Source organism: Notolepis coatsorum, assembly GCF_963971535.1.
Source record: "Notolepis coatsorum genome assembly, chromosome: 5".
NCBI lineage: Eukaryota > Metazoa > Chordata > Actinopteri > Aulopiformes > Paralepididae > Notolepis > Notolepis coatsorum.
The window spans coordinates 147832283-147850618 of record NC_140169.1 but is presented as its reverse complement, the minus strand read 5'-3'; the positions used below and the strand labels follow the sequence as shown (position 1 = coordinate 147850618).

General features: G+C 44.3%; 1 protein-coding gene across 1 annotated transcript in view; it reads left to right on the top strand.

Annotated features, from left to right (window-relative positions):
• The window catches only part of ddx1 (DEAD (Asp-Glu-Ala-Asp) box helicase 1), a 90042-nt gene that overhangs the window by 28718 nt on the left and 42988 nt on the right, over window positions 1-18336 (top strand). Inside the window, exons 11-12 of the mRNA XM_084315205.1 lie at window positions 9999-10075; window positions 11937-12051. Coding sequence (XP_084171331.1) covers window positions 9999-10075; window positions 11937-12051 — 192 coding nt within the window. The remainder of the gene's footprint in view (window positions 1-9998; window positions 10076-11936; window positions 12052-18336) is intronic.

Below are 18336 nucleotides of genomic sequence, written 5' to 3'. Positions count from 1 at the left end.
TGACGGGATGACCCTTCCAATGTGTGTTCACACGCTACACAGTGACGGGATGACCCTTCCAATGTGTGTTCACACGCTACACAGTGACGGGATGACCCTTCCAATGTGTGTTCACACGCTACACAGTGACGGGATGACCCTTCCAATGTGTGTTCACACGCTACACAGTGACGGGATGACCCTTCCAATGTGTGTTCACACGCTACACAGTGACGGGATGACCCTTCCAATGTGTGTTCACACGCTACACAGTGACGGGATGACCCTTCACACGCTACACAGTGACGTGATGACCCTTCACACGCTACACAGTGACGTGATGACCCTTCACACGCTACACAGTGACGTGATGACCCTTCACACGCTACACAGTGACGTGATGACCCTTCACACGCTACACAGTGACGTGATGACCCTTCACACGCTACACAGTGACGTGATGACCCTTCACACGCTACACAGTGACGGGATGACCCTTCACACGCTACACAGTGACGTGATGACCCTTCACACGCTACACAGTGACGGGATGACCCTTCCTTCTTTTATAGTTTCATGTGTGTTCACACGCTACACAGTGACCTGATGACCCTTCCTTCTTTTATAGTTTCATGTGTGTTCACACGCTACACAGTGACCTGATGACCCTTCCTTCTTTTATAGTTTCATGTGTGTTCACACGCTACACAGTGACCTGATGACCCTTCCTTCTTTTATAGTTTCATGTGTGTTCACACGCTACACAGTGACAGGATGACCCTTCCTTCTTTTATAGTTTCATGTGTGTTCACACGCTACACAGTGACGGGATGACCCTTCCTTCTTTTATAGTTTCATGTGTGTTCACACGCTACACAGTGACGGGATGACCCTTCCTTCTTTTATAGTTTCATGTGTGTTCACACGCTACACAGTGACCTGATGACCCTTCCTTCTTTTATAGTTTCATGTGTGTTCACACGCTACACAGTGACCTGATGACCCTTCCTTCTTTTATAGTTTCATGTGTGTTCACACGCTACACAGTGACCTGATGACCCTTCCTTCTTTTATAGTTTCATGTGTGTTCACACGCTACACAGTGACCTGATGACCCTTCCTTCTTTTATAGTGTGTTCACACGCTACACAGTGACGGGATGACCCTTCCTTCTTTTATAGTTTCATGTGTGTTCACACGCTACACAGTGACCTGATGACCCTTCCTTCTTTTATAGTTTCATGTGTGTTCACACGCTGCACAGTGACGGGATGACCCTTCCTTCTTTTATAGTTTCATGTGTGTTCACACGCTACACAGTGACCTGATGACCCTTCCTTCTTTTATAGTTTCATGTGTGTTCACACGCTACACAGTGACGGGATGACCCTTCCTTCTTTTATAGTTTCATGTGTGTTCACACGCTACACAGTGACCTGATGACCCTTCCTTCTTTTATAGTTTCATGTGTGTTCACACGCTACACAGTGACGGGATGACCCTTCCTTCTTTTATAGTTTCATGTGTGTTCACACGCTACACAGTGACCTGATGACCCTTCCTTCTTTTATAGTTTCATGTGTGTTCACACGCTACACAGTGACCTGATGACCCTTCCTTCTTTTATAGTTTCATGTGTGTTCACACGCTGCACAGTGACCTGATGACCCTTCCTTCTTTTATAGTTTCATGTGTGTTCACACGCTACACAGTGACCTGATGACCCTTCCTTCTTTTATAGTTTCATGTGTGTTCACACGCTACACAGTGACGGGATGACCCTTCCTTCTTTTATAGTTTCATGTGTGTTCACACGCTACACAGTGACGGGATGACCCTTCCTTCTTTTATAGTTTCATGTGTGTTCACACGCTACACAGTGACCTGATGACCCTTCCTTCTTTTATAGTTTCATGTGTGTTCACACGCTACACAGTGACGGGATGACCCTTCCTTCTTTTATAGTTTCATGTGTGTTCACACGCTACACAGTGACGGGATGACCCTTCCTTCTTTTATAGTTTCATGTGTGTTCACACGCTACACAGTGACGGGATGACCCTTCCTTCTTTTATAGTTTCATGTGTGTTCACACGCTACACAGTGACCTGATGACCCTTCCTTCTTTTATAGTTTCATGTGTGTTCACACGCTACACAGTGACGGGATGACCCTTCCTTCTTTTATAGTTTCATGTGTGTTCACACGCTACACAGTGACCTGATGACCCTTCCTTCTTTTATAGTTTCATGTGTGTTCACACGCTACACAGTGACCTGATGACCCTTCCTTCTTTTATAGTTTCATGTGTGTTCACACGCTACACAGTGACCTGATGACCCTTCCTTCTTTTATAGTGTGTTCACACGCTACACAGTGACGGGATGACCCTTCCTTCTTTTATAGTTTCATGTGTGTTCACACGCTACACAGTGACCTGATGACCCTTCCTTCTTTTATAGTTTCATGTGTGTTCACACGCTGCACAGTGACGGGATGACCCTTCCTTCTTTTATAGTTTCATGTGTGTTCACACGCTACACAGTGACCTGATGACCCTTCCTTCTTTTATAGTTTCATGTGTGTTCACACGCTACACAGTGACGGGATGACCCTTCCTTCTTTTATAGTTTCATGTGTGTTCACACGCTACACAGTGACGGGATGACCCTTCCTTCTTTTATAGTTTCATGTGTGTTCACACGCTACACAGTGACCTGATGACCCTTCCTTCTTTTATAGTTTCATGTGTGTTCACACGCTACACAGTGACCTGATGACCCTTCCTTCTTTTATAGTTTCATGTGTGTTCACACGCTACACAGTGACCTGATGACCCTTCCTTCTTTTATAGTTTCATGTGTGTTCACACGCTACACAGTGACCTGATGACCCTTCCTTCTTTTATAGTTTCATGTGTGTTCACACGCTACACAGTGACGGGATGACCCTTCCTTCTTTTATAGTTTCATGTGTGTTCACACGCTACACAGTGACCTGATGACCCTTCCTTCTTTTATAGTTTCATGTGTGTTCACACGCTACACAGTGACGGGATGACCCTTCCTTCTTTTATAGTTTCATGTGTGTTCACACGCTACACAGTGACCTGATGACCCTTCCTTCTTTTATAGTTTCATGTGTGTTCACACGCTACACAGTGACCTGATGACCCTTCCTTCTTTTATAGTTTCATGTGTGTTCACACGCTGCACAGTGACCTGATGACCCTTCCTTCTTTTATAGTTTCATGTGTGTTCACACGCTACACAGTGACCTGATGACCCTTCCTTCTTTTATAGTTTCATGTGTGTTCACACGCTACACAGTGACGGGATGACCCTTCCTTCTTTTATAGTTTCATGTGTGTTCACACGCTACACAGTGACGGGATGACCCTTCCTTCTTTTATAGTTTCATGTGTGTTCACACGCTACACAGTGACCTGATGACCCTTCCTTCTTTTATAGTTTCATGTGTGTTCACACGCTACACAGTGACGGGATGACCCTTCCTTCTTTTATAGTTTCATGTGTGTTCACACGCTACACAGTGACCTGATGACCCTTCCTTCTTTTATAGTTTCATGTGTGTTCACACGCTACACAGTGACGGGATGACCCTTCCTTCTTTTATAGTTTCATGTGTGTTCACACGCTACACAGTGACGGGATGACCCTTCCTTCTTTTATAGTTTCATGTGTGTTCACACGCTACACAGTGACCTGATGACCCTTCCTTCTTTTATAGTTTCATGTGTGTTCACACGCTACACAGTGACGGGATGACCCTTCCTTCTTTTATAGTTTCATGTGTGTTCACACGCTACACAGTGACGGGATGACCCTTCCTTCTTTTATAGTTTCATGTGTGTTCACACGCTACACAGTGACGGGATGACCCTTCCTTCTTTTATAGTTTCATGTGTGTTCACACGCTGCACAGTGACGGGATGACCCTTCCTTCTTTTATAGTTTCATGTGTGTTCACACGCTACACAGTGACGGGATGACCCTTCCTTCTTTTATAGTTTCATGTGTGTTCACACGCTACACAGTGACGGGATGACCCTTCCTTCTTTTATAGTTTCATGTGTGTTCACACTAGGGATGCCCCCCGGACCCCGGTTTTAAACGGGAACCGGTTCTATATTAGAAAATACCGGAGTATTTATAAGCTCTGACGTCCTCGGTACTGCTATCGATACTCTAGAGAAATTATTATTATTATTATTATTATTATTATTATTATTATTATTATTTAAAAGTTGCGAACGATCCTCTCTCTGTCTCTGCACGAGAAGCGAGCCGCAGCCAGCGAGTCTCCTCGCGAGTCGCTCGCTAGTGCTACACATAGACATACGGGTCCTACATACGGGTACTCCTTAATGAAAGTGTCCCCGACGCCCCGTGCTATAGCGCTCTGCACACAGACAGCAGCTCTGCATGCACTGAGTCGTGATCATGGCGGATAGAGCGAAGCGTTCTAAAGTATGGATATACTTTACAAGGGTCAATGCCGACAATGCACGTTGCCACAAGTGCAACAAAACATTTGCCAGTAAGGGTGGCAATACGAGCAAATCAATTTATCAAAACATCTGTTGGCAAAACATGATATTAGTGTGCAGAAATGCGCGTATTCGACTGCCTTGCGCGCAGTGTTCCATCTGCATCCACTGCAGCCGTAACCGTAAGCCAAGATACGGAGTTGCCTAGGCTAATAACGAATTATTACAAATAGGCTAATAAACAAAACAATTGTTTAGCTACAAATACTACAATCTAAACTTTTTATAGATCGTCAAGCTGAGGCGTCAGCCACTATGTCCCAGGCCAGTGAGCCCAGGGCCACCACACATCCTCCTCCTCTACCTCCCTCCACCACCCAAAGTCCTTTCTCCCTAGCAGCTGCTAGAGGAAGGATGACAGAGGATAGGGTGAACGAGTGTCACAGTTCTGTTAGCCTTTTGCATTTGTTGTTTATTATAAAAAGTCTATAATTCAGAGTCAGACACATTTAAAACATTGTTGCTGCTGTTGCTGAAGAAATTATATTAATTTATTATATTTATTTATAAAGTTATATAAAAGAACATTGCTGTTGCTGAAGAAATTATATTTATTTATAATACTTATTTATAAAGTTGTATTTATAAATAATAAAGCAATGTTGATTCTGTTCTTAATTAATTGTCTTTTTTTCTTGCAAAAAAAGAACCAAAAAGAACCGATAAGAGTATCGATAAAGTACCGAACCGTTAAGCAGTATCGATAAGAGTAGTAGTATCGATAAAATCCTAACGATACCCATCCCTAGTTCACACGCTACACAGTGACGGGATGACCCTTCCTTCTTTTATAGTTTCATGTGTGTTCACACGCTACACAGTGACCTGATGACCCTTCCTTCTTTTATAGTTTCATGTGTGTTCACACGCTACACAGTGACGGGATGACCCTTCCTTCTTTTATAGTTTCATGTGTGTTCACACGCTGCACAGTGACGGGATGACCCTTCCTTCTTTTATAGTTTCATGTGTGTTCACACGCTACACAGTGACGGGATGACCCTTCCTTCTTTTATAGTTTCATGTGTGTTCACACGCTACACAGTGACCTGATGACCCTTCCTTCTTTTATAGTTTCATGTGTGTTCACACGCTACACAGTGACCTGATGACCCTTCCTTCTTTTATAGTTTCATGTGTGTTCACACGCTACACAGTGACCTGATGACCCTTCCTTCTTTTATAGTTTCATGTGTGTTCACACGCTACACAGTGACGGGATGACCCTTCCTTCTTTTATAGTTTCATGTGTGTTCACACGCTACACAGTGACCTGATGACCCTTCCTTCTTTTATAGTTTCATGTGTGTTCACACGCTACACAGTGACGGGATGACCCTTCCTTCTTTTATAGTTTCATGTGTGTTCACACGCTACACAGTGACCTGATGACCCTTCCTTCTTTTATAGTTTCATGTGTGTTCACACGCTACACAGTGACCTGATGACCCTTCCTTCTTTTATAGTTTCATGTGTGTTCACACGCTACACAGTGACCTGATGACCCTTCCTTCTTTTATAGTTTCATGTGTGTTCACACGCTACACAGTGACCTGATGACCCTTCCTTCTTTTATAGTTTCATGTGTGTTCACACGCTACACAGTGACGGGATGACCCTTCCTTCTTTTATAGTTTCATGTGTGTTCACACGCTACACAGTGACGGGATGACCCTTCCTTCTTTTATAGTTTCATGTGTGTTCACACGCTACACAGTGACCTGATGACCCTTCCTTCTTTTATAGTTTCATGTGTGTTCACACGCTACACAGTGACCTGATGACCCTTCCTTCTTTTATAGTTTCATGTGTGTTCACACGCTACACAGTGACCTGATGACCCTTCCTTCTTTTATAGTTTCATGTGTGTTCACACGCTACACAGTGACCTGATGACCCTTCCTTCTTTTATAGTTTCATGTGTGTTCACACGCTACACAGTGACCTGATGACCCTTCCTTCTTTTATAGTTTCATGTGTGTTCACACGCTACACAGTGACCTGATGACCCTTCCTTCTTTTATAGTTTCATGTGTGTTCACACGCTACACAGTGACGGGATGACCCTTCCTTCTTTTATAGTTTCATGTGTGTTCACACGCTACACAGTGACCTGATGACCCTTCCTTCTTTTATAGTTTCATGTGTGTTCACACGCTACACAGTGACCTGATGACCCTTCCTTCTTTTATAGTTTCATGTGTGTTCACACGCTGCACAGTGACGGGATGACCCTTCCTTCTTTTATAGTTTCATGTGTGTTCACACGCTACACAGTGACCTGATGACCCTTCCTTCTTTTATAGTTTCATGTGTGTTCACACGCTACACAGTGACGGGATGACCCTTCCTTCTTTTATAGTTTCATGTGTGTTCACACGCTACACAGTGACGGGATGACCCTTCCTTCTTTTATAGTTTCATGTGTGTTCACACGCTACACAGTGACGGGATGACCCTTCCTTCTTTTATAGTTTCATGTGTGTTCACACGCTGCACAGTGACGGGATGACCCTTCCTTCTTTTATAGTTTCATGTGTGTTCACACGCTACACAGTGACCTGATGACCCTTCCTTCTTTTATAGTTTCATGTGTGTTCACACGCTACACAGTGACGGGATGACCCTTCCTTCTTTTATAGTTTCATGTGTGTTCACACGCTACACAGTGACGGGATGACCCTTCCTTCTTTTATAGTTTCATGTGTGTTCACACGCTACACAGTGACCTGATGACCCTTCCTTCTTTTATAGTTTCATGTGTGTTCACACGCTACACAGTGACGGGATGACCCTTCCTTCTTTTATAGTTTCATGTGTGTTCACACGCTGCACAGTGACGGGATGACCCTTCCTTCTTTTATAGTTTCATGTGTGTTCACACGCTACACAGTGACCTGATGACCCTTCCTTCTTTTATAGTTTCATGTGTGTTCACACGCTACACAGTGACGGGATGACCCTTCCTTCTTTTATAGTTTCATGTGTGTTCACACGCTACACAGTGACCTGATGACCCTTCCTTCTTTTATAGTTTCATGTGTGTTCACACGCTACACAGTGACGGGATGACCCTTCCTTCTTTTATAGTTTCATGTGTGTTCACACGCTACACAGTGACGGGATGACCCTTCCTTCTTTTATAGTTTCATGTGTGTTCACACGCTGCACAGTGACGGGATGACCCTTCCTTCTTTTATAGTTTCATGTGTGTTCACACGCTACACAGTGACGGGATGACCCTTCCTTCTTTTATAGTTTCATGTGTGTTCACACGCTACACAGTGACCTGATGACCCTTCCTTCTTTTATAGTTTCATGTGTGTTCACACGCTACACAGTGACGGGATGACCCTTCCTTCTTTTATAGTTTCATGTGTGTTCACACGCTACACAGTGACCTGATGACCCTTCCTTCTTTTATAGTTTCATGTGTGTTCACACGCTACACAGTGACCTGATGACCCTTCCTTCTTTTATAGTTTCATGTGTGTTCACACGCTACACAGTGACGGGATGACCCTTCCTTCTTTTATAGTTTCATGTGTGTTCACACGCTACACAGTGACCTGATGACCCTTCCTTCTTTTATAGTTTCATGTGTGTTCACACGCTGCACAGTGACGGGATGACCCTTCCTTCTTTTATAGTTTCATGTGTGTTCACACGCTACACAGTGACCTGATGACCCTTCCTTCTTTTATAGTTTCATGTGTGTTCACACGCTACACAGTGACCTGATGACCCTTCCTTCTTTTATAGTTTCATGTGTGTTCACACGCTACACAGTGACCTGATGACCCTTCCTTCTTTTATAGTTTCATGTGTGTTCACACGCTACACAGTGACCTGATGACCCTTCCTTCTTTTAGTTTCATGTGTGTTCACACGCTACACAGTGACCTGATGACCCTTCCTTCTTTTATAGTTTCATGTGTGTTCACACGCTACACAGTGACCTGATGACCCTTCCTTCTTTTATAGTTTCATGTGTGTTCACACGCTACACAGTGACGGGATGACCCTTCCTTCTTTTATAGTTTCATGTGTGTTCACACGCTACACAGTGACGGGATGACCCTTCCTTCTTTTATAGTTTCATGTGTGTTCACACGCTACACAGTGACGGGATGACCCTTCCTTCTTTTATAGTTTCATGTGTGTTCACACGCTACACAGTGACCTGATGACCCTTCCTTCTTTTATAGTTTCATGTGTGTTCACACGCTACACAGTGACCTGATGACCCTTCCTTCTTTTATAGTTTCATGTGTGTTCACACGCTACACAGTGACCTGATGACCCTTCCTTCTTTTATAGTTTCATGTGTGTTCACACGCTACACAGTGACCTGATGACCCTTCCTTCTTTTATAGTTTCATGTGTGTTCACACGCTACACAGTGACCTGATGACCCTTCCTTCTTTTATAGTTTCATGTGTGTTCACACGCTACACAGTGACCTGATGACCCTTCCTTCTTTTATAGTTTCATGTGTGTTCACACGCTACACAGTGACCTGATGACCCTTCCTTCTTTTATAGTTTCATGTGTGTTCACACGCTGCACAGTGACGGGATGACCCTTCCTTCTTTTATAGTTTCATGTGTGTTCACACGCTACACAGTGACGGGATGACCCTTCCTTCTTTTATAGTTTCATGTGTGTTCACACGCTACACAGTGACGGGATGACCCTTCCTTCTTTTATAGTTTCATGTGTGTTCACACGCTACACAGTGACCTGATGACCCTTCCTTCTTTTATAGTTTCATGTGTGTTCACACGCTACACAGTGACGGGATGACCCTTCCTTCTTTTATAGTGTGTTCACACGCTGCACAGTGACCTGATGACCCTTCCTTCTTTTATAGTGTGTTCACACGCTGCACAGTGACGGGATGACCCTTCCTTCTTTTATAGTGTGTTCACACGCTGCACAGTGACCTGATGACCCTTCCTTCTTTTATAGTGTGTTCACACGCTGCACAGTGACGTGACGACCCTTCCTTCTTTTATAGTGTGTTCACACGCTACACCGTGACCTGATGACCCTTCACACGCTACACCGTGACCTGATGACCCTAACCCTAACCCTAACCCTTCTATTCTACTACTTATTGCATTGCACTATTTTACTCCGTCTATTTTCAAACCATAAACAAGTTGGGATGTTAGATCCTAATGTGAAAAACTGTGATTTTATACGTCTGCACTTTATGTGCACATTTTATGCCTGTCTTTTTTCTGTTGTGAAGCACTTTGAGCTGCAGTTTCTGTATGAAAGGTGCTATACAAATAAAGATTATTATTATTATTATTATTATTATTATTATTATAGTTTCCTTGTAATAGTCCAGTCATGCGAGTAGGCCCGCACCAATCAGAATTATGTTGAAAAATCTGCAGAGCTCTCCTAAGGCTCACTCTTCTCCCACTCTTCTCATCAGGCACCGACCTGGGTGTGGCTTTTGAGATCCCCCAGAATCTGAAGAACCAGCCCTTCTTTGCTTCCTGTGTGCTCAAGGTATCATCATCATCATCATCAACCTTTATTTATACAAAAAATTGCAGACATAAGAATAGGTATAAAATACAATAAAAGTAGTGCAATGTAAACGGCAGCAGAGCAAACGCATCATATTGCCATCCACTTAAAGGGGCACTTCGCCAAAAAATAACAGATTTTATTTTGCACATAATCTCACACACATCCAAAAACTATATAAACAGTTCTGTTGTCCTGGGTGGTAGTAGTAAATGTGTCTCTTCATTTGGTTTTTGGGTGTAAATTTGTTTTAAATGGGACATTGGATCCTTGTGTTGTCTTTAATTACAGCTCAATAAAATGATCAAGGTAACAGTCCCTTTAACACTTTGGATGCCACGGGTCCCGTGGTTTAAAAGCAAGCGTATGCCACCACCCACTTCAATGATAGAGCACTCTCATTTGTGAACGCATTTACTATATCTTAAATTATGGCTATTTGTCTAATCTGGCCGTCGCTTATCAATGACTTGTTTGCAGTCAACATCGTCGAAACGGATTGTTTTTTAATCGGTTCAGTTCCGTTTTATACCATTTTGAAAAACGCTTGTTTCTTGAAACTTCCAGAAGATTTCAGAAGATTCTGTGATAAACGCCCTTTACTGTAATACACAAAACACGTTGTCATTTTTCGGCCTATTTATGAATCGTTTTCAAATAAACGCTAGATTATCGATAGTATGTGTACTTATGCACGTTATAGAAGCGGGCTGAAAAATCGAATCTCTTATTTCCTGATCGCACACACACACACACATAGGGCCCACGCTGATATCTCTGTGAAAAAAGCTCTGATTATCCTAAGACTGGTAAAATAGATTCCTTACCTCAGATCAGATGTTCTCCAAAAAGTTTATTCCAATTCCTGATCGCCATTCCAAATATCGATTGCGTTTATTGATCCAACGCTGGGTGGTCGAAACACCAATTCCACACTGTTCTGATGGTCCAGAATGAATCCGATCGTCTCGGGTGACTTGTCTGAGAAGTAAAATGAGGAAGCAGGATTTCTTTCCCCCCATGCTTTTCATTCAGTCTAATCCAATGGGGTGCAGTACCACAGGGAGAGACGATAGGGGGCGGTATTTCCCCAATGGAGCTCAGAGAGAGTTCCAGTGGTAACGGGAGGCTAGATTGATGAAATATGAATGGAAATCGCTAATAAAAAAGAAAACGATTAAAAACGAGATCTCTTGTCTCTCTGGCACTCAACGGTTGGCATGAACTAACGAGAAATTTCGTCGTTGGCACTCAAAGTGTTGAGGCATTGTTATTTTTTGGTGAAGAGTCCCTTTTTTTATCCACTTTTTCTCCCATCCCAATTTCGTATTTCCAATTCTACCCTCCCCTGTCTTGAACGTTGCTAGACTATGCCTCCCACTGGTCGGCTGTAGTGAGGATAGAAGCTTTGCATCACGTGTCCCCTCCGGTACACGAGGAGGCAGCCTGTCTCATCTTTTCACCGCAGCAGCTCGAACTCTCAGTGGCGAGGAGTAACGCGTGGGAGGCTCACGCTGCCCCCGACACTTCCTGACTCTGCTGTACAGGCGCACCAACCGACCTGTAGGAGTCGCTGTCCACAACGTCCAATCCCCACCCACCAGCTTTCCCACCCCTAACACTGCCAATTGTGTTAGTATGACCGCTGGCCAAGCCGGTAGCAACGCCGAGAGCTGGGCTCGATACCAGCATCTCCTGTGTTAGTGGCGAGCGCCTTGCCCACTGCGCCACTCAGCCGCCTGACGAGTCCCTTTTTAAGTTGACGGTGACGAGTGCAAATGAAAACCAAAATGATCCAGACTTTCCCTGTGAATTATACTCTGCATCGCTTGTCTTCCAGAACGCAGAGCTGAAGTTCAACTTTGGAGCAGAGGACTTGAAGAACCCTCCTAAGAGCGGCTTCGTAGCCCTGGACCAGGCGCCAGATGGACACACTGCCAAGTCCACTCAGACAGGTGTGTGTGGGTGTGCGCACTTCCTATTCCATTACTTCACTTCATGGGTTTACAGGAAAAACAATAGGTGGAGCAAGGTACAGACATGAACCCAGACAGTTATGAAAGGGGATAATGGTTATGACATTTGCGTCTCTTATTCTCTTCCTCTATTAACTAGGCTATGATGATGATGGCTGTATGATATTTTCGCTGCTGAAAGTGTCTGTTACTCCCTGGGGGGGATGAATAGAAGTTTGTCGTGGATTTTGACGTCTCCAACGGCAGGTTCTCCACGGGCATCAAGCAGCCTAAAACAGTGTCACACTGCGAATCAGGTATTCTGAAATAATGAAACAGGAGCTAAAAGAGACAGCCGGAATACTCACGTTAAATGAACACAGGTTTATTGGAGAAGAAAATATATATATACAGTACGCCCGTACGGACGGACTTTTAGTCTGTCAGAGTGCATATCACAGGTCTGTCAGAGTAAAAGTGACAAAAAGCAAAAGTGTAATGTGTTATAACACAGTCAAATAGAGACGCCTTCTTCGATGCATTCTTATGCCCTCCCCAGCCATATCCGTTATGCAAACACCCTGACATCTTTTAAATCAGCCCTCAAAACTCACCTTTTCAATCTTGCTTTTCACCTCTAATTCTGTCTGTTTGATTTTATTTTGTCATGTATTATTTTTGTTCTGTTTTGTTCTGTTTTTAGTTTTGCCATAGTTTGTCTCTCCTGCCCATGTAAAGCGTCTTTGAGCACCTGGAAAAGCGCTATATAAAATGGATGTATTATTATTATTATTATTATTAGAACTCTGGGAGGCTCCAAAAAGGGGCTTCTAGCAGGCGACCTTGACAACCTTATCAGGCCAGATGAATGGGTGCCCTGTCTTAAACAGAAATCCTGACTTCACAAAGAGAGAGAGAATGTGAAATTACACTTCACATTCCCCACTTTGTGCCATTTTTGGCACACATCCTGGTTCTTCTCATGACTAGATGTTCTGGAGGCATGGTGGGGCCAAACTATAGATTTGAAGCCATTATCTTTTCCATTATCCAGCATAGAAATATAAATGATATAATGATCCTCCTTTTCAGCTGCGACTTTCTTTTAAAGTCTGGTGTGAAAAGTGTCATACAGCCCACAAGTCAAAACATTAAATATGTTTATGGTAGCGGTGGCCTAAAGGTTAGAGAAGCAGGTTTGTGGCCAGAAGGTCGTCGGTTCGACCCCCCGGACTGAGAGGACAAATCTGGGCTGTGGGAAGTGAATGAATAACTCTCTCACATCCCTCAGTACCAACCGCCGAAGTGCCCTTGAGCAAACTAACTGGAAACAGCTAGGGTGGTATGTGTCTCTGTTGTCCTGGGTGGTAGTAGTAAATGTGTCTCTCTGTCCTGGGTGGTAGTAGTAAATGTGTCTCTGTTGTCCTGGGTGGTAGTAGTAAATGTGTCTCTCTGTCCTGGGTGGTAGTAGTAAATGTGTCTCTGTTGTCCTGGGTGGTAGTAGTAAATGTGTCTGTTGTCCTGGGTGGTAGTAGTAAATGTGTCTCTCTGTCCTGGGTGGTAGTAGTAAATGTGTCTGTTGTCCTGGGTGGTAGTAGTAAATGTGTCTCTCTGTCCTGGGTGGTAGTAGTAAATGTGTCTCTGTTGTCCTGGGTGGTAGTAGTAAATGTGTCTCTGTTGTCCTGGGTGGCAGTAGTAAATGTGTCTCTGTTGTCCTGGGTGGTAGTAGTAAATGTGTCTCTCTGTTGTCCTGGGTGGTAGTAGTAAATGTGTCTCTGTTGTCCTGGGTGGTAGTAGTAAATGTGTCTCTGTTGTCCTGGGTGGTAGTAGTAAATGTGTCTCTGTTGTCCTGGGTGGTAGTAGTAAATGTGTCTCTGTTGTCCTGGGTGGTAGTAGTAAATGTGTCTCTGTCCTGGGTGGTAGTAGTAAATGTGTCTCTGTCCTGGGTGGTAGTAGTAAATGTGTCTCTGTTGTCCTGGGTGGCAGTAGTAAATGTGTCTCTGTCCTGGGTGGTAGTAGTAAATGTGTCTCTGTCCTGGGTGGTAGTAGTAAATGTGTCTCTGTCCTGGGTGGTAGTAGTAAATGTGTCTCTGTCCTGGGTGGTAGTAGTAAATGTGTCTCTCTGTCCTGGGTGGTAGTAGTAAATGTGTCTCTGTTGTCCTGGGTGGCAGTAGTAAATGTGTCTCTCTGTCCTGGGTGGTAGTAGTAAATGTGTCTCTGTCCTGGGTGGTAGTAGTAAATGTGTCTCTCTGTCCTGGGTGGTAGTAGTAAATGTGTCTCTGTTGTCCTGGGTGGTAGTAGTAAATGTGTCTCTGTCCTGGGTGGTAGTAGTAAATGTGTCTCTGTTGTCCTGGGTGGTAGTAGTAAATGTCTCTCTGTCCTGGGTGGTAGTAGTAAATGTGTCTCTGTCCTGGGTGGTAGTAGTAAATGTGTCTCTCTGTCCTGGGTGGTAGTAGTAAATGTGTCTCTGTTGTCCTGGGTGGTAGTAGTAAATGTGTCTCTGTTGTCCTGGGTGGTAGTAGTAAATGTGTCTCTCTGTCCTGGGTGGTAGTAGTAAATGTGTCTGTTGTCCTGGGTGGTAGTAGTAAATGTGTCTCTCTGTCCTGGGTGGTAGTAGTAAATGTGTCTCTGTTGTCCTGGGTGGTAGTAGTAAATGTGTCTCTCTGTCCTGGGTGGTAGTAGTAAATGTGTCTCTGTTGTCCTGGGTGGTAGTAGTAAATGTGTCTCTCTGTTGTCCTGGGTGGTAGTAGTAAATGTGTCTCTCTGTCCTGGGTGGTAGTAGTAAATGTGTCTCTGTTGTCCTGGGTGGTAGTAGTAAATGTGTCTGTTGTCCTGGGTGGTAGTAGTAAATGTGTCTCTGTTGTCCTGGGTGGTAGTAGTAAATGTGTCTCTCTGTCCTGGGTGGTAGTAGTAAATGTGTCTGTTGTCCTGGGTGGTAGTAGTAAATGTGTCTCTCTGTCCTGGGTGGTAGTAGTAAATGTGTCTCTGTTGTCCTGGGTGGCAGTAGTAAATGTGTCTCTGTCCTGGGTGGTAGTAGTAAATGTGTCTCTGTTGTCCTGGGTGGTAGTAGTAAATGTGTCTCTCTGTCCTGGGTGGTAGTAGTAAATGTGTCTCTCTGTTGTCCTGGGTGGTAGTAGTAAATGTGTCTCTCTGTTGTCCTGGGTGGTAGTAGTAAATGTGTCTCTGTTGTCCTGGGTGGTAGTAGTAAATGTGTCTCTGTTGTCCTGGGTGGTAGTAGTAAATGTGTCTCTGTTGTCCTGGGTGGTAGTAGTAAATGTGTCTCTGTTGTCCTGGGTGGTAGTAGTAAATGTCTCTCTGTCCTGGGTGGCAGTAGTAAATGTGTCTCTGTCCTGGGTGGTAGTAGTAAATGTGTCTCTGTTGTCCTGGGTGGCAGTAGTAAATGTGTCTCTGTTGTCCTGGGTGGTAGTAGTAAATGTGTCTCTGTTGTCCTGGGTGGTAGTAGTAAATGTGTCTCTGTTGTCCTGGGTGGTAGTAGTAAATGTGTCTCTGTTGTCCTGGGTGGTAGTAGTAAATGTGTCTCTCTGTCCTGGGTGGTAGTAGTAAATGTGTCTCTGTTGTCCTGGGTGGTAGTAGTAAATGTCTCTCTGTCCTGGGTGGTAGTAGTAAATGTGTCTCTGTCCTGGGTGGTAGTAGTAAATGTGTCTCTCTGTCCTGGGTGGTAGTAGTAAATGTGTCTCTGTTGTCCTGGGTGGTAGTAGTAAATGTGTCTCTGTTGTCCTGGGTGGTAGTAGTAAATGTGTCTCTCTGTCCTGGGTGGTAGTAGTAAATGTGTCTCTGTTGTCCTGGGTGGTAGTAGTAAATGTGTCTCTGTTGTCCTGGGTGGTAGTAGTAAATGTGTCTCTGTTGTCCTGGGTGGTAGTAGTAAATGTGTCTCTCTGTCCTGGGTGGTAGTAGTAAATGTGTCTCTCTGTCCTGGGTGGTAGTAGTAAATGTGTCTCTCTGTTGTCCTGGGTGGTAGTAGTAAATGTGTCTCTGTTGTCCTGGGTGGTAGTAGTAAATGTGTCTCTCTGTTGTCCTGGGTGGTAGTAGTAAATGTGTCTCTGTTGTCCTGGGTGGTAGTAGTAAATGTGTCTCTGTTGTCCTGGGTGGTAATAGTAAATGTGTCTCTCTGTTGTCCTGGGTGGTAGTAGTAAATGTGTCTCTGTTGTCCTGGGTGGTAGTAGTAAATGTGTCTTTGTTGTCCTGGGTGGTAGTAGTAAATGTGTCTCTGTTGTCCTGGGTGGTAGTAGTAAATGTGTCTCTGTTGTCCTGGGTGGCAGTAGTAAATGTGTCTCTCTGTCCTGGGTGGTAGTAGTAAATGTGTCTCTGTTGTCCTGGGTGGTAGTAGTAAATGTGTCTCTGTTGTCCTGGGTGGTAGTAGTAAATGTGTCTCTCTGTCCTGGGTGGTAGTAGTAAATGTGTCTCTGTTGTCCTGGGTGGTAGTAGTAAATGTCTCTCTGTCCTGGGTGGTAGTAGTAAATGTGTCTCTGTTGTCCTGGGTGGTAGTAGTAAATGTGTCTCTGTTGTCCTGGGTGGTAGTAGTAAATGTGTCTCTGTTGTCCTGGGTGGTAGTAGTAAATGTGTCTCTGTTGTCCTGGGTGGTAGTAGTAAATGTGTCTCTCTGTCCTGGGTGGCAGTAGTAAATGTGTCTCTGTCCTGGGTGGTAGTAGTAAATGTGTCTCTCTGTCCTGGGTGGTAGTAGTAAATGTGTCTCTGTTGTCCTGGGTGGTAGTAGTAAATGTGTCTCTCTGTCCTGGGTGGTAGTAGTAAATGTGTCTCTCTGTCCTGGGTGGTAGTAGTAAATGTGTCTCTCTGGCCTGGGTGGCAGTAGTAAATGTGTCTCTGTTGTCCTGGGTGGTAGTAGTAAATGTGTCTCTCTGTCCTGGGTGGCAGTAGTAAATGTGTCTCTGTTGTCCTGGGTGGCAGTAGTAAATGTGTCTCTCTGTCCTGGGTGGCAGTAGTAAATGTGTCTCTGTCCTGGGTGGTAGTAGTAAATGTCTCTCTGTTGTCCTGGGTGGTAGTAGTAAATGTGTCTCTGTTGTCCTGGGTGGTAGTAGTAAATGTGTCTCTCTGTCCTGGGTGGCAGTAGTAAATGTGTCTCTGTTGTCCTGGGTGGTAGTAGTAAATGTGTCTCTCTTGTCCTGGGTGGTAGTAGTAAATGTGTCTCTCTGTTGTCCTGGGTGGTAGTAGTAAATGTGTCTCTGTTGTCCTGGGTGGCAGTAGTAAATGTGTCTCTGTTGTCCTGGGTGGTAGTAGTAAATGTGTCTCTCTGTCCTGGGTGGCAGTAGTAAATGTGTCTCTCTGTCCTGGGTGGCAGTAGTAAATGTGTCTCTGTCCTGGGTGGTAGTAGTAAATGTGTCTCTGTTGTCCTGGGTGGCAGTAGTAAATGTGTCTCTGTCCTGGGTGGTAGTAGTAAATGTGTCTCTGTCCTGGGTGGCAGTAGTAAATGTGTCTCTGTTGTCCTGGGTGGTAGTAGTAAATGTGTCTCTGTTGTCCTGGGTGGTAGTAGTAAATGTGTCTGTTGTGAAGGGCCAGATTAAACCGAATATATATATTTATTTATATATATATATTTAATTGTATTTGTATATTCTCTAATATTCCCTGATATCCCTTGTATATTCCTTGTACAATATGCATTGGATATCCATTCTAGCCTACTGAACATCCCATAATAGTCTCCATTCTACTATTGGTCGAGACCTTGGTGCCAGGCTGCCATACCCCTCAGACCCAGTTCAAACGTACCGCTCGACATGTACGAACAAGTCCTAGTTCCGCGTAGGAATTTGGCTACCGCACCACTAATGGGACTATTTGTTCATAGTGCGTATATATACTGCGCTACTAAAGTAGGACTTTCCTTTCAGTCCAGTTTCTTACCCTCCAATAGAGTCACAGACGTAAAGCCTCCCCGCGATGCCACGTGTGGGAGTAAGGCCAAGTTCGGCCTACCATCGGTATTGAGACATCGTGTATATTAATATTTGAATAGTCATATTTGGCACTATATCGTCGAGTTGGACGTAGTCTATTAAGCTAATAATAGTCTGTTAATATATAGTGCTTCGTGCGGTGAGAATACTACCGTAGTCAGTACCCCATCGTTTCGGGCAGAGAACTGGCTGCTTACCCAGGGTGGTTGACCCTATGTGAAGCTGCACCCGAGGAGCCCCAGAGCCGACGAGCGAGTGGACCTGTATACCGGATTATTCTACCGACGACAGCCCGCCTTCCCAGGCACGGATTATGCTTTGGATACTTTGATTATTCTATGGATAAAGA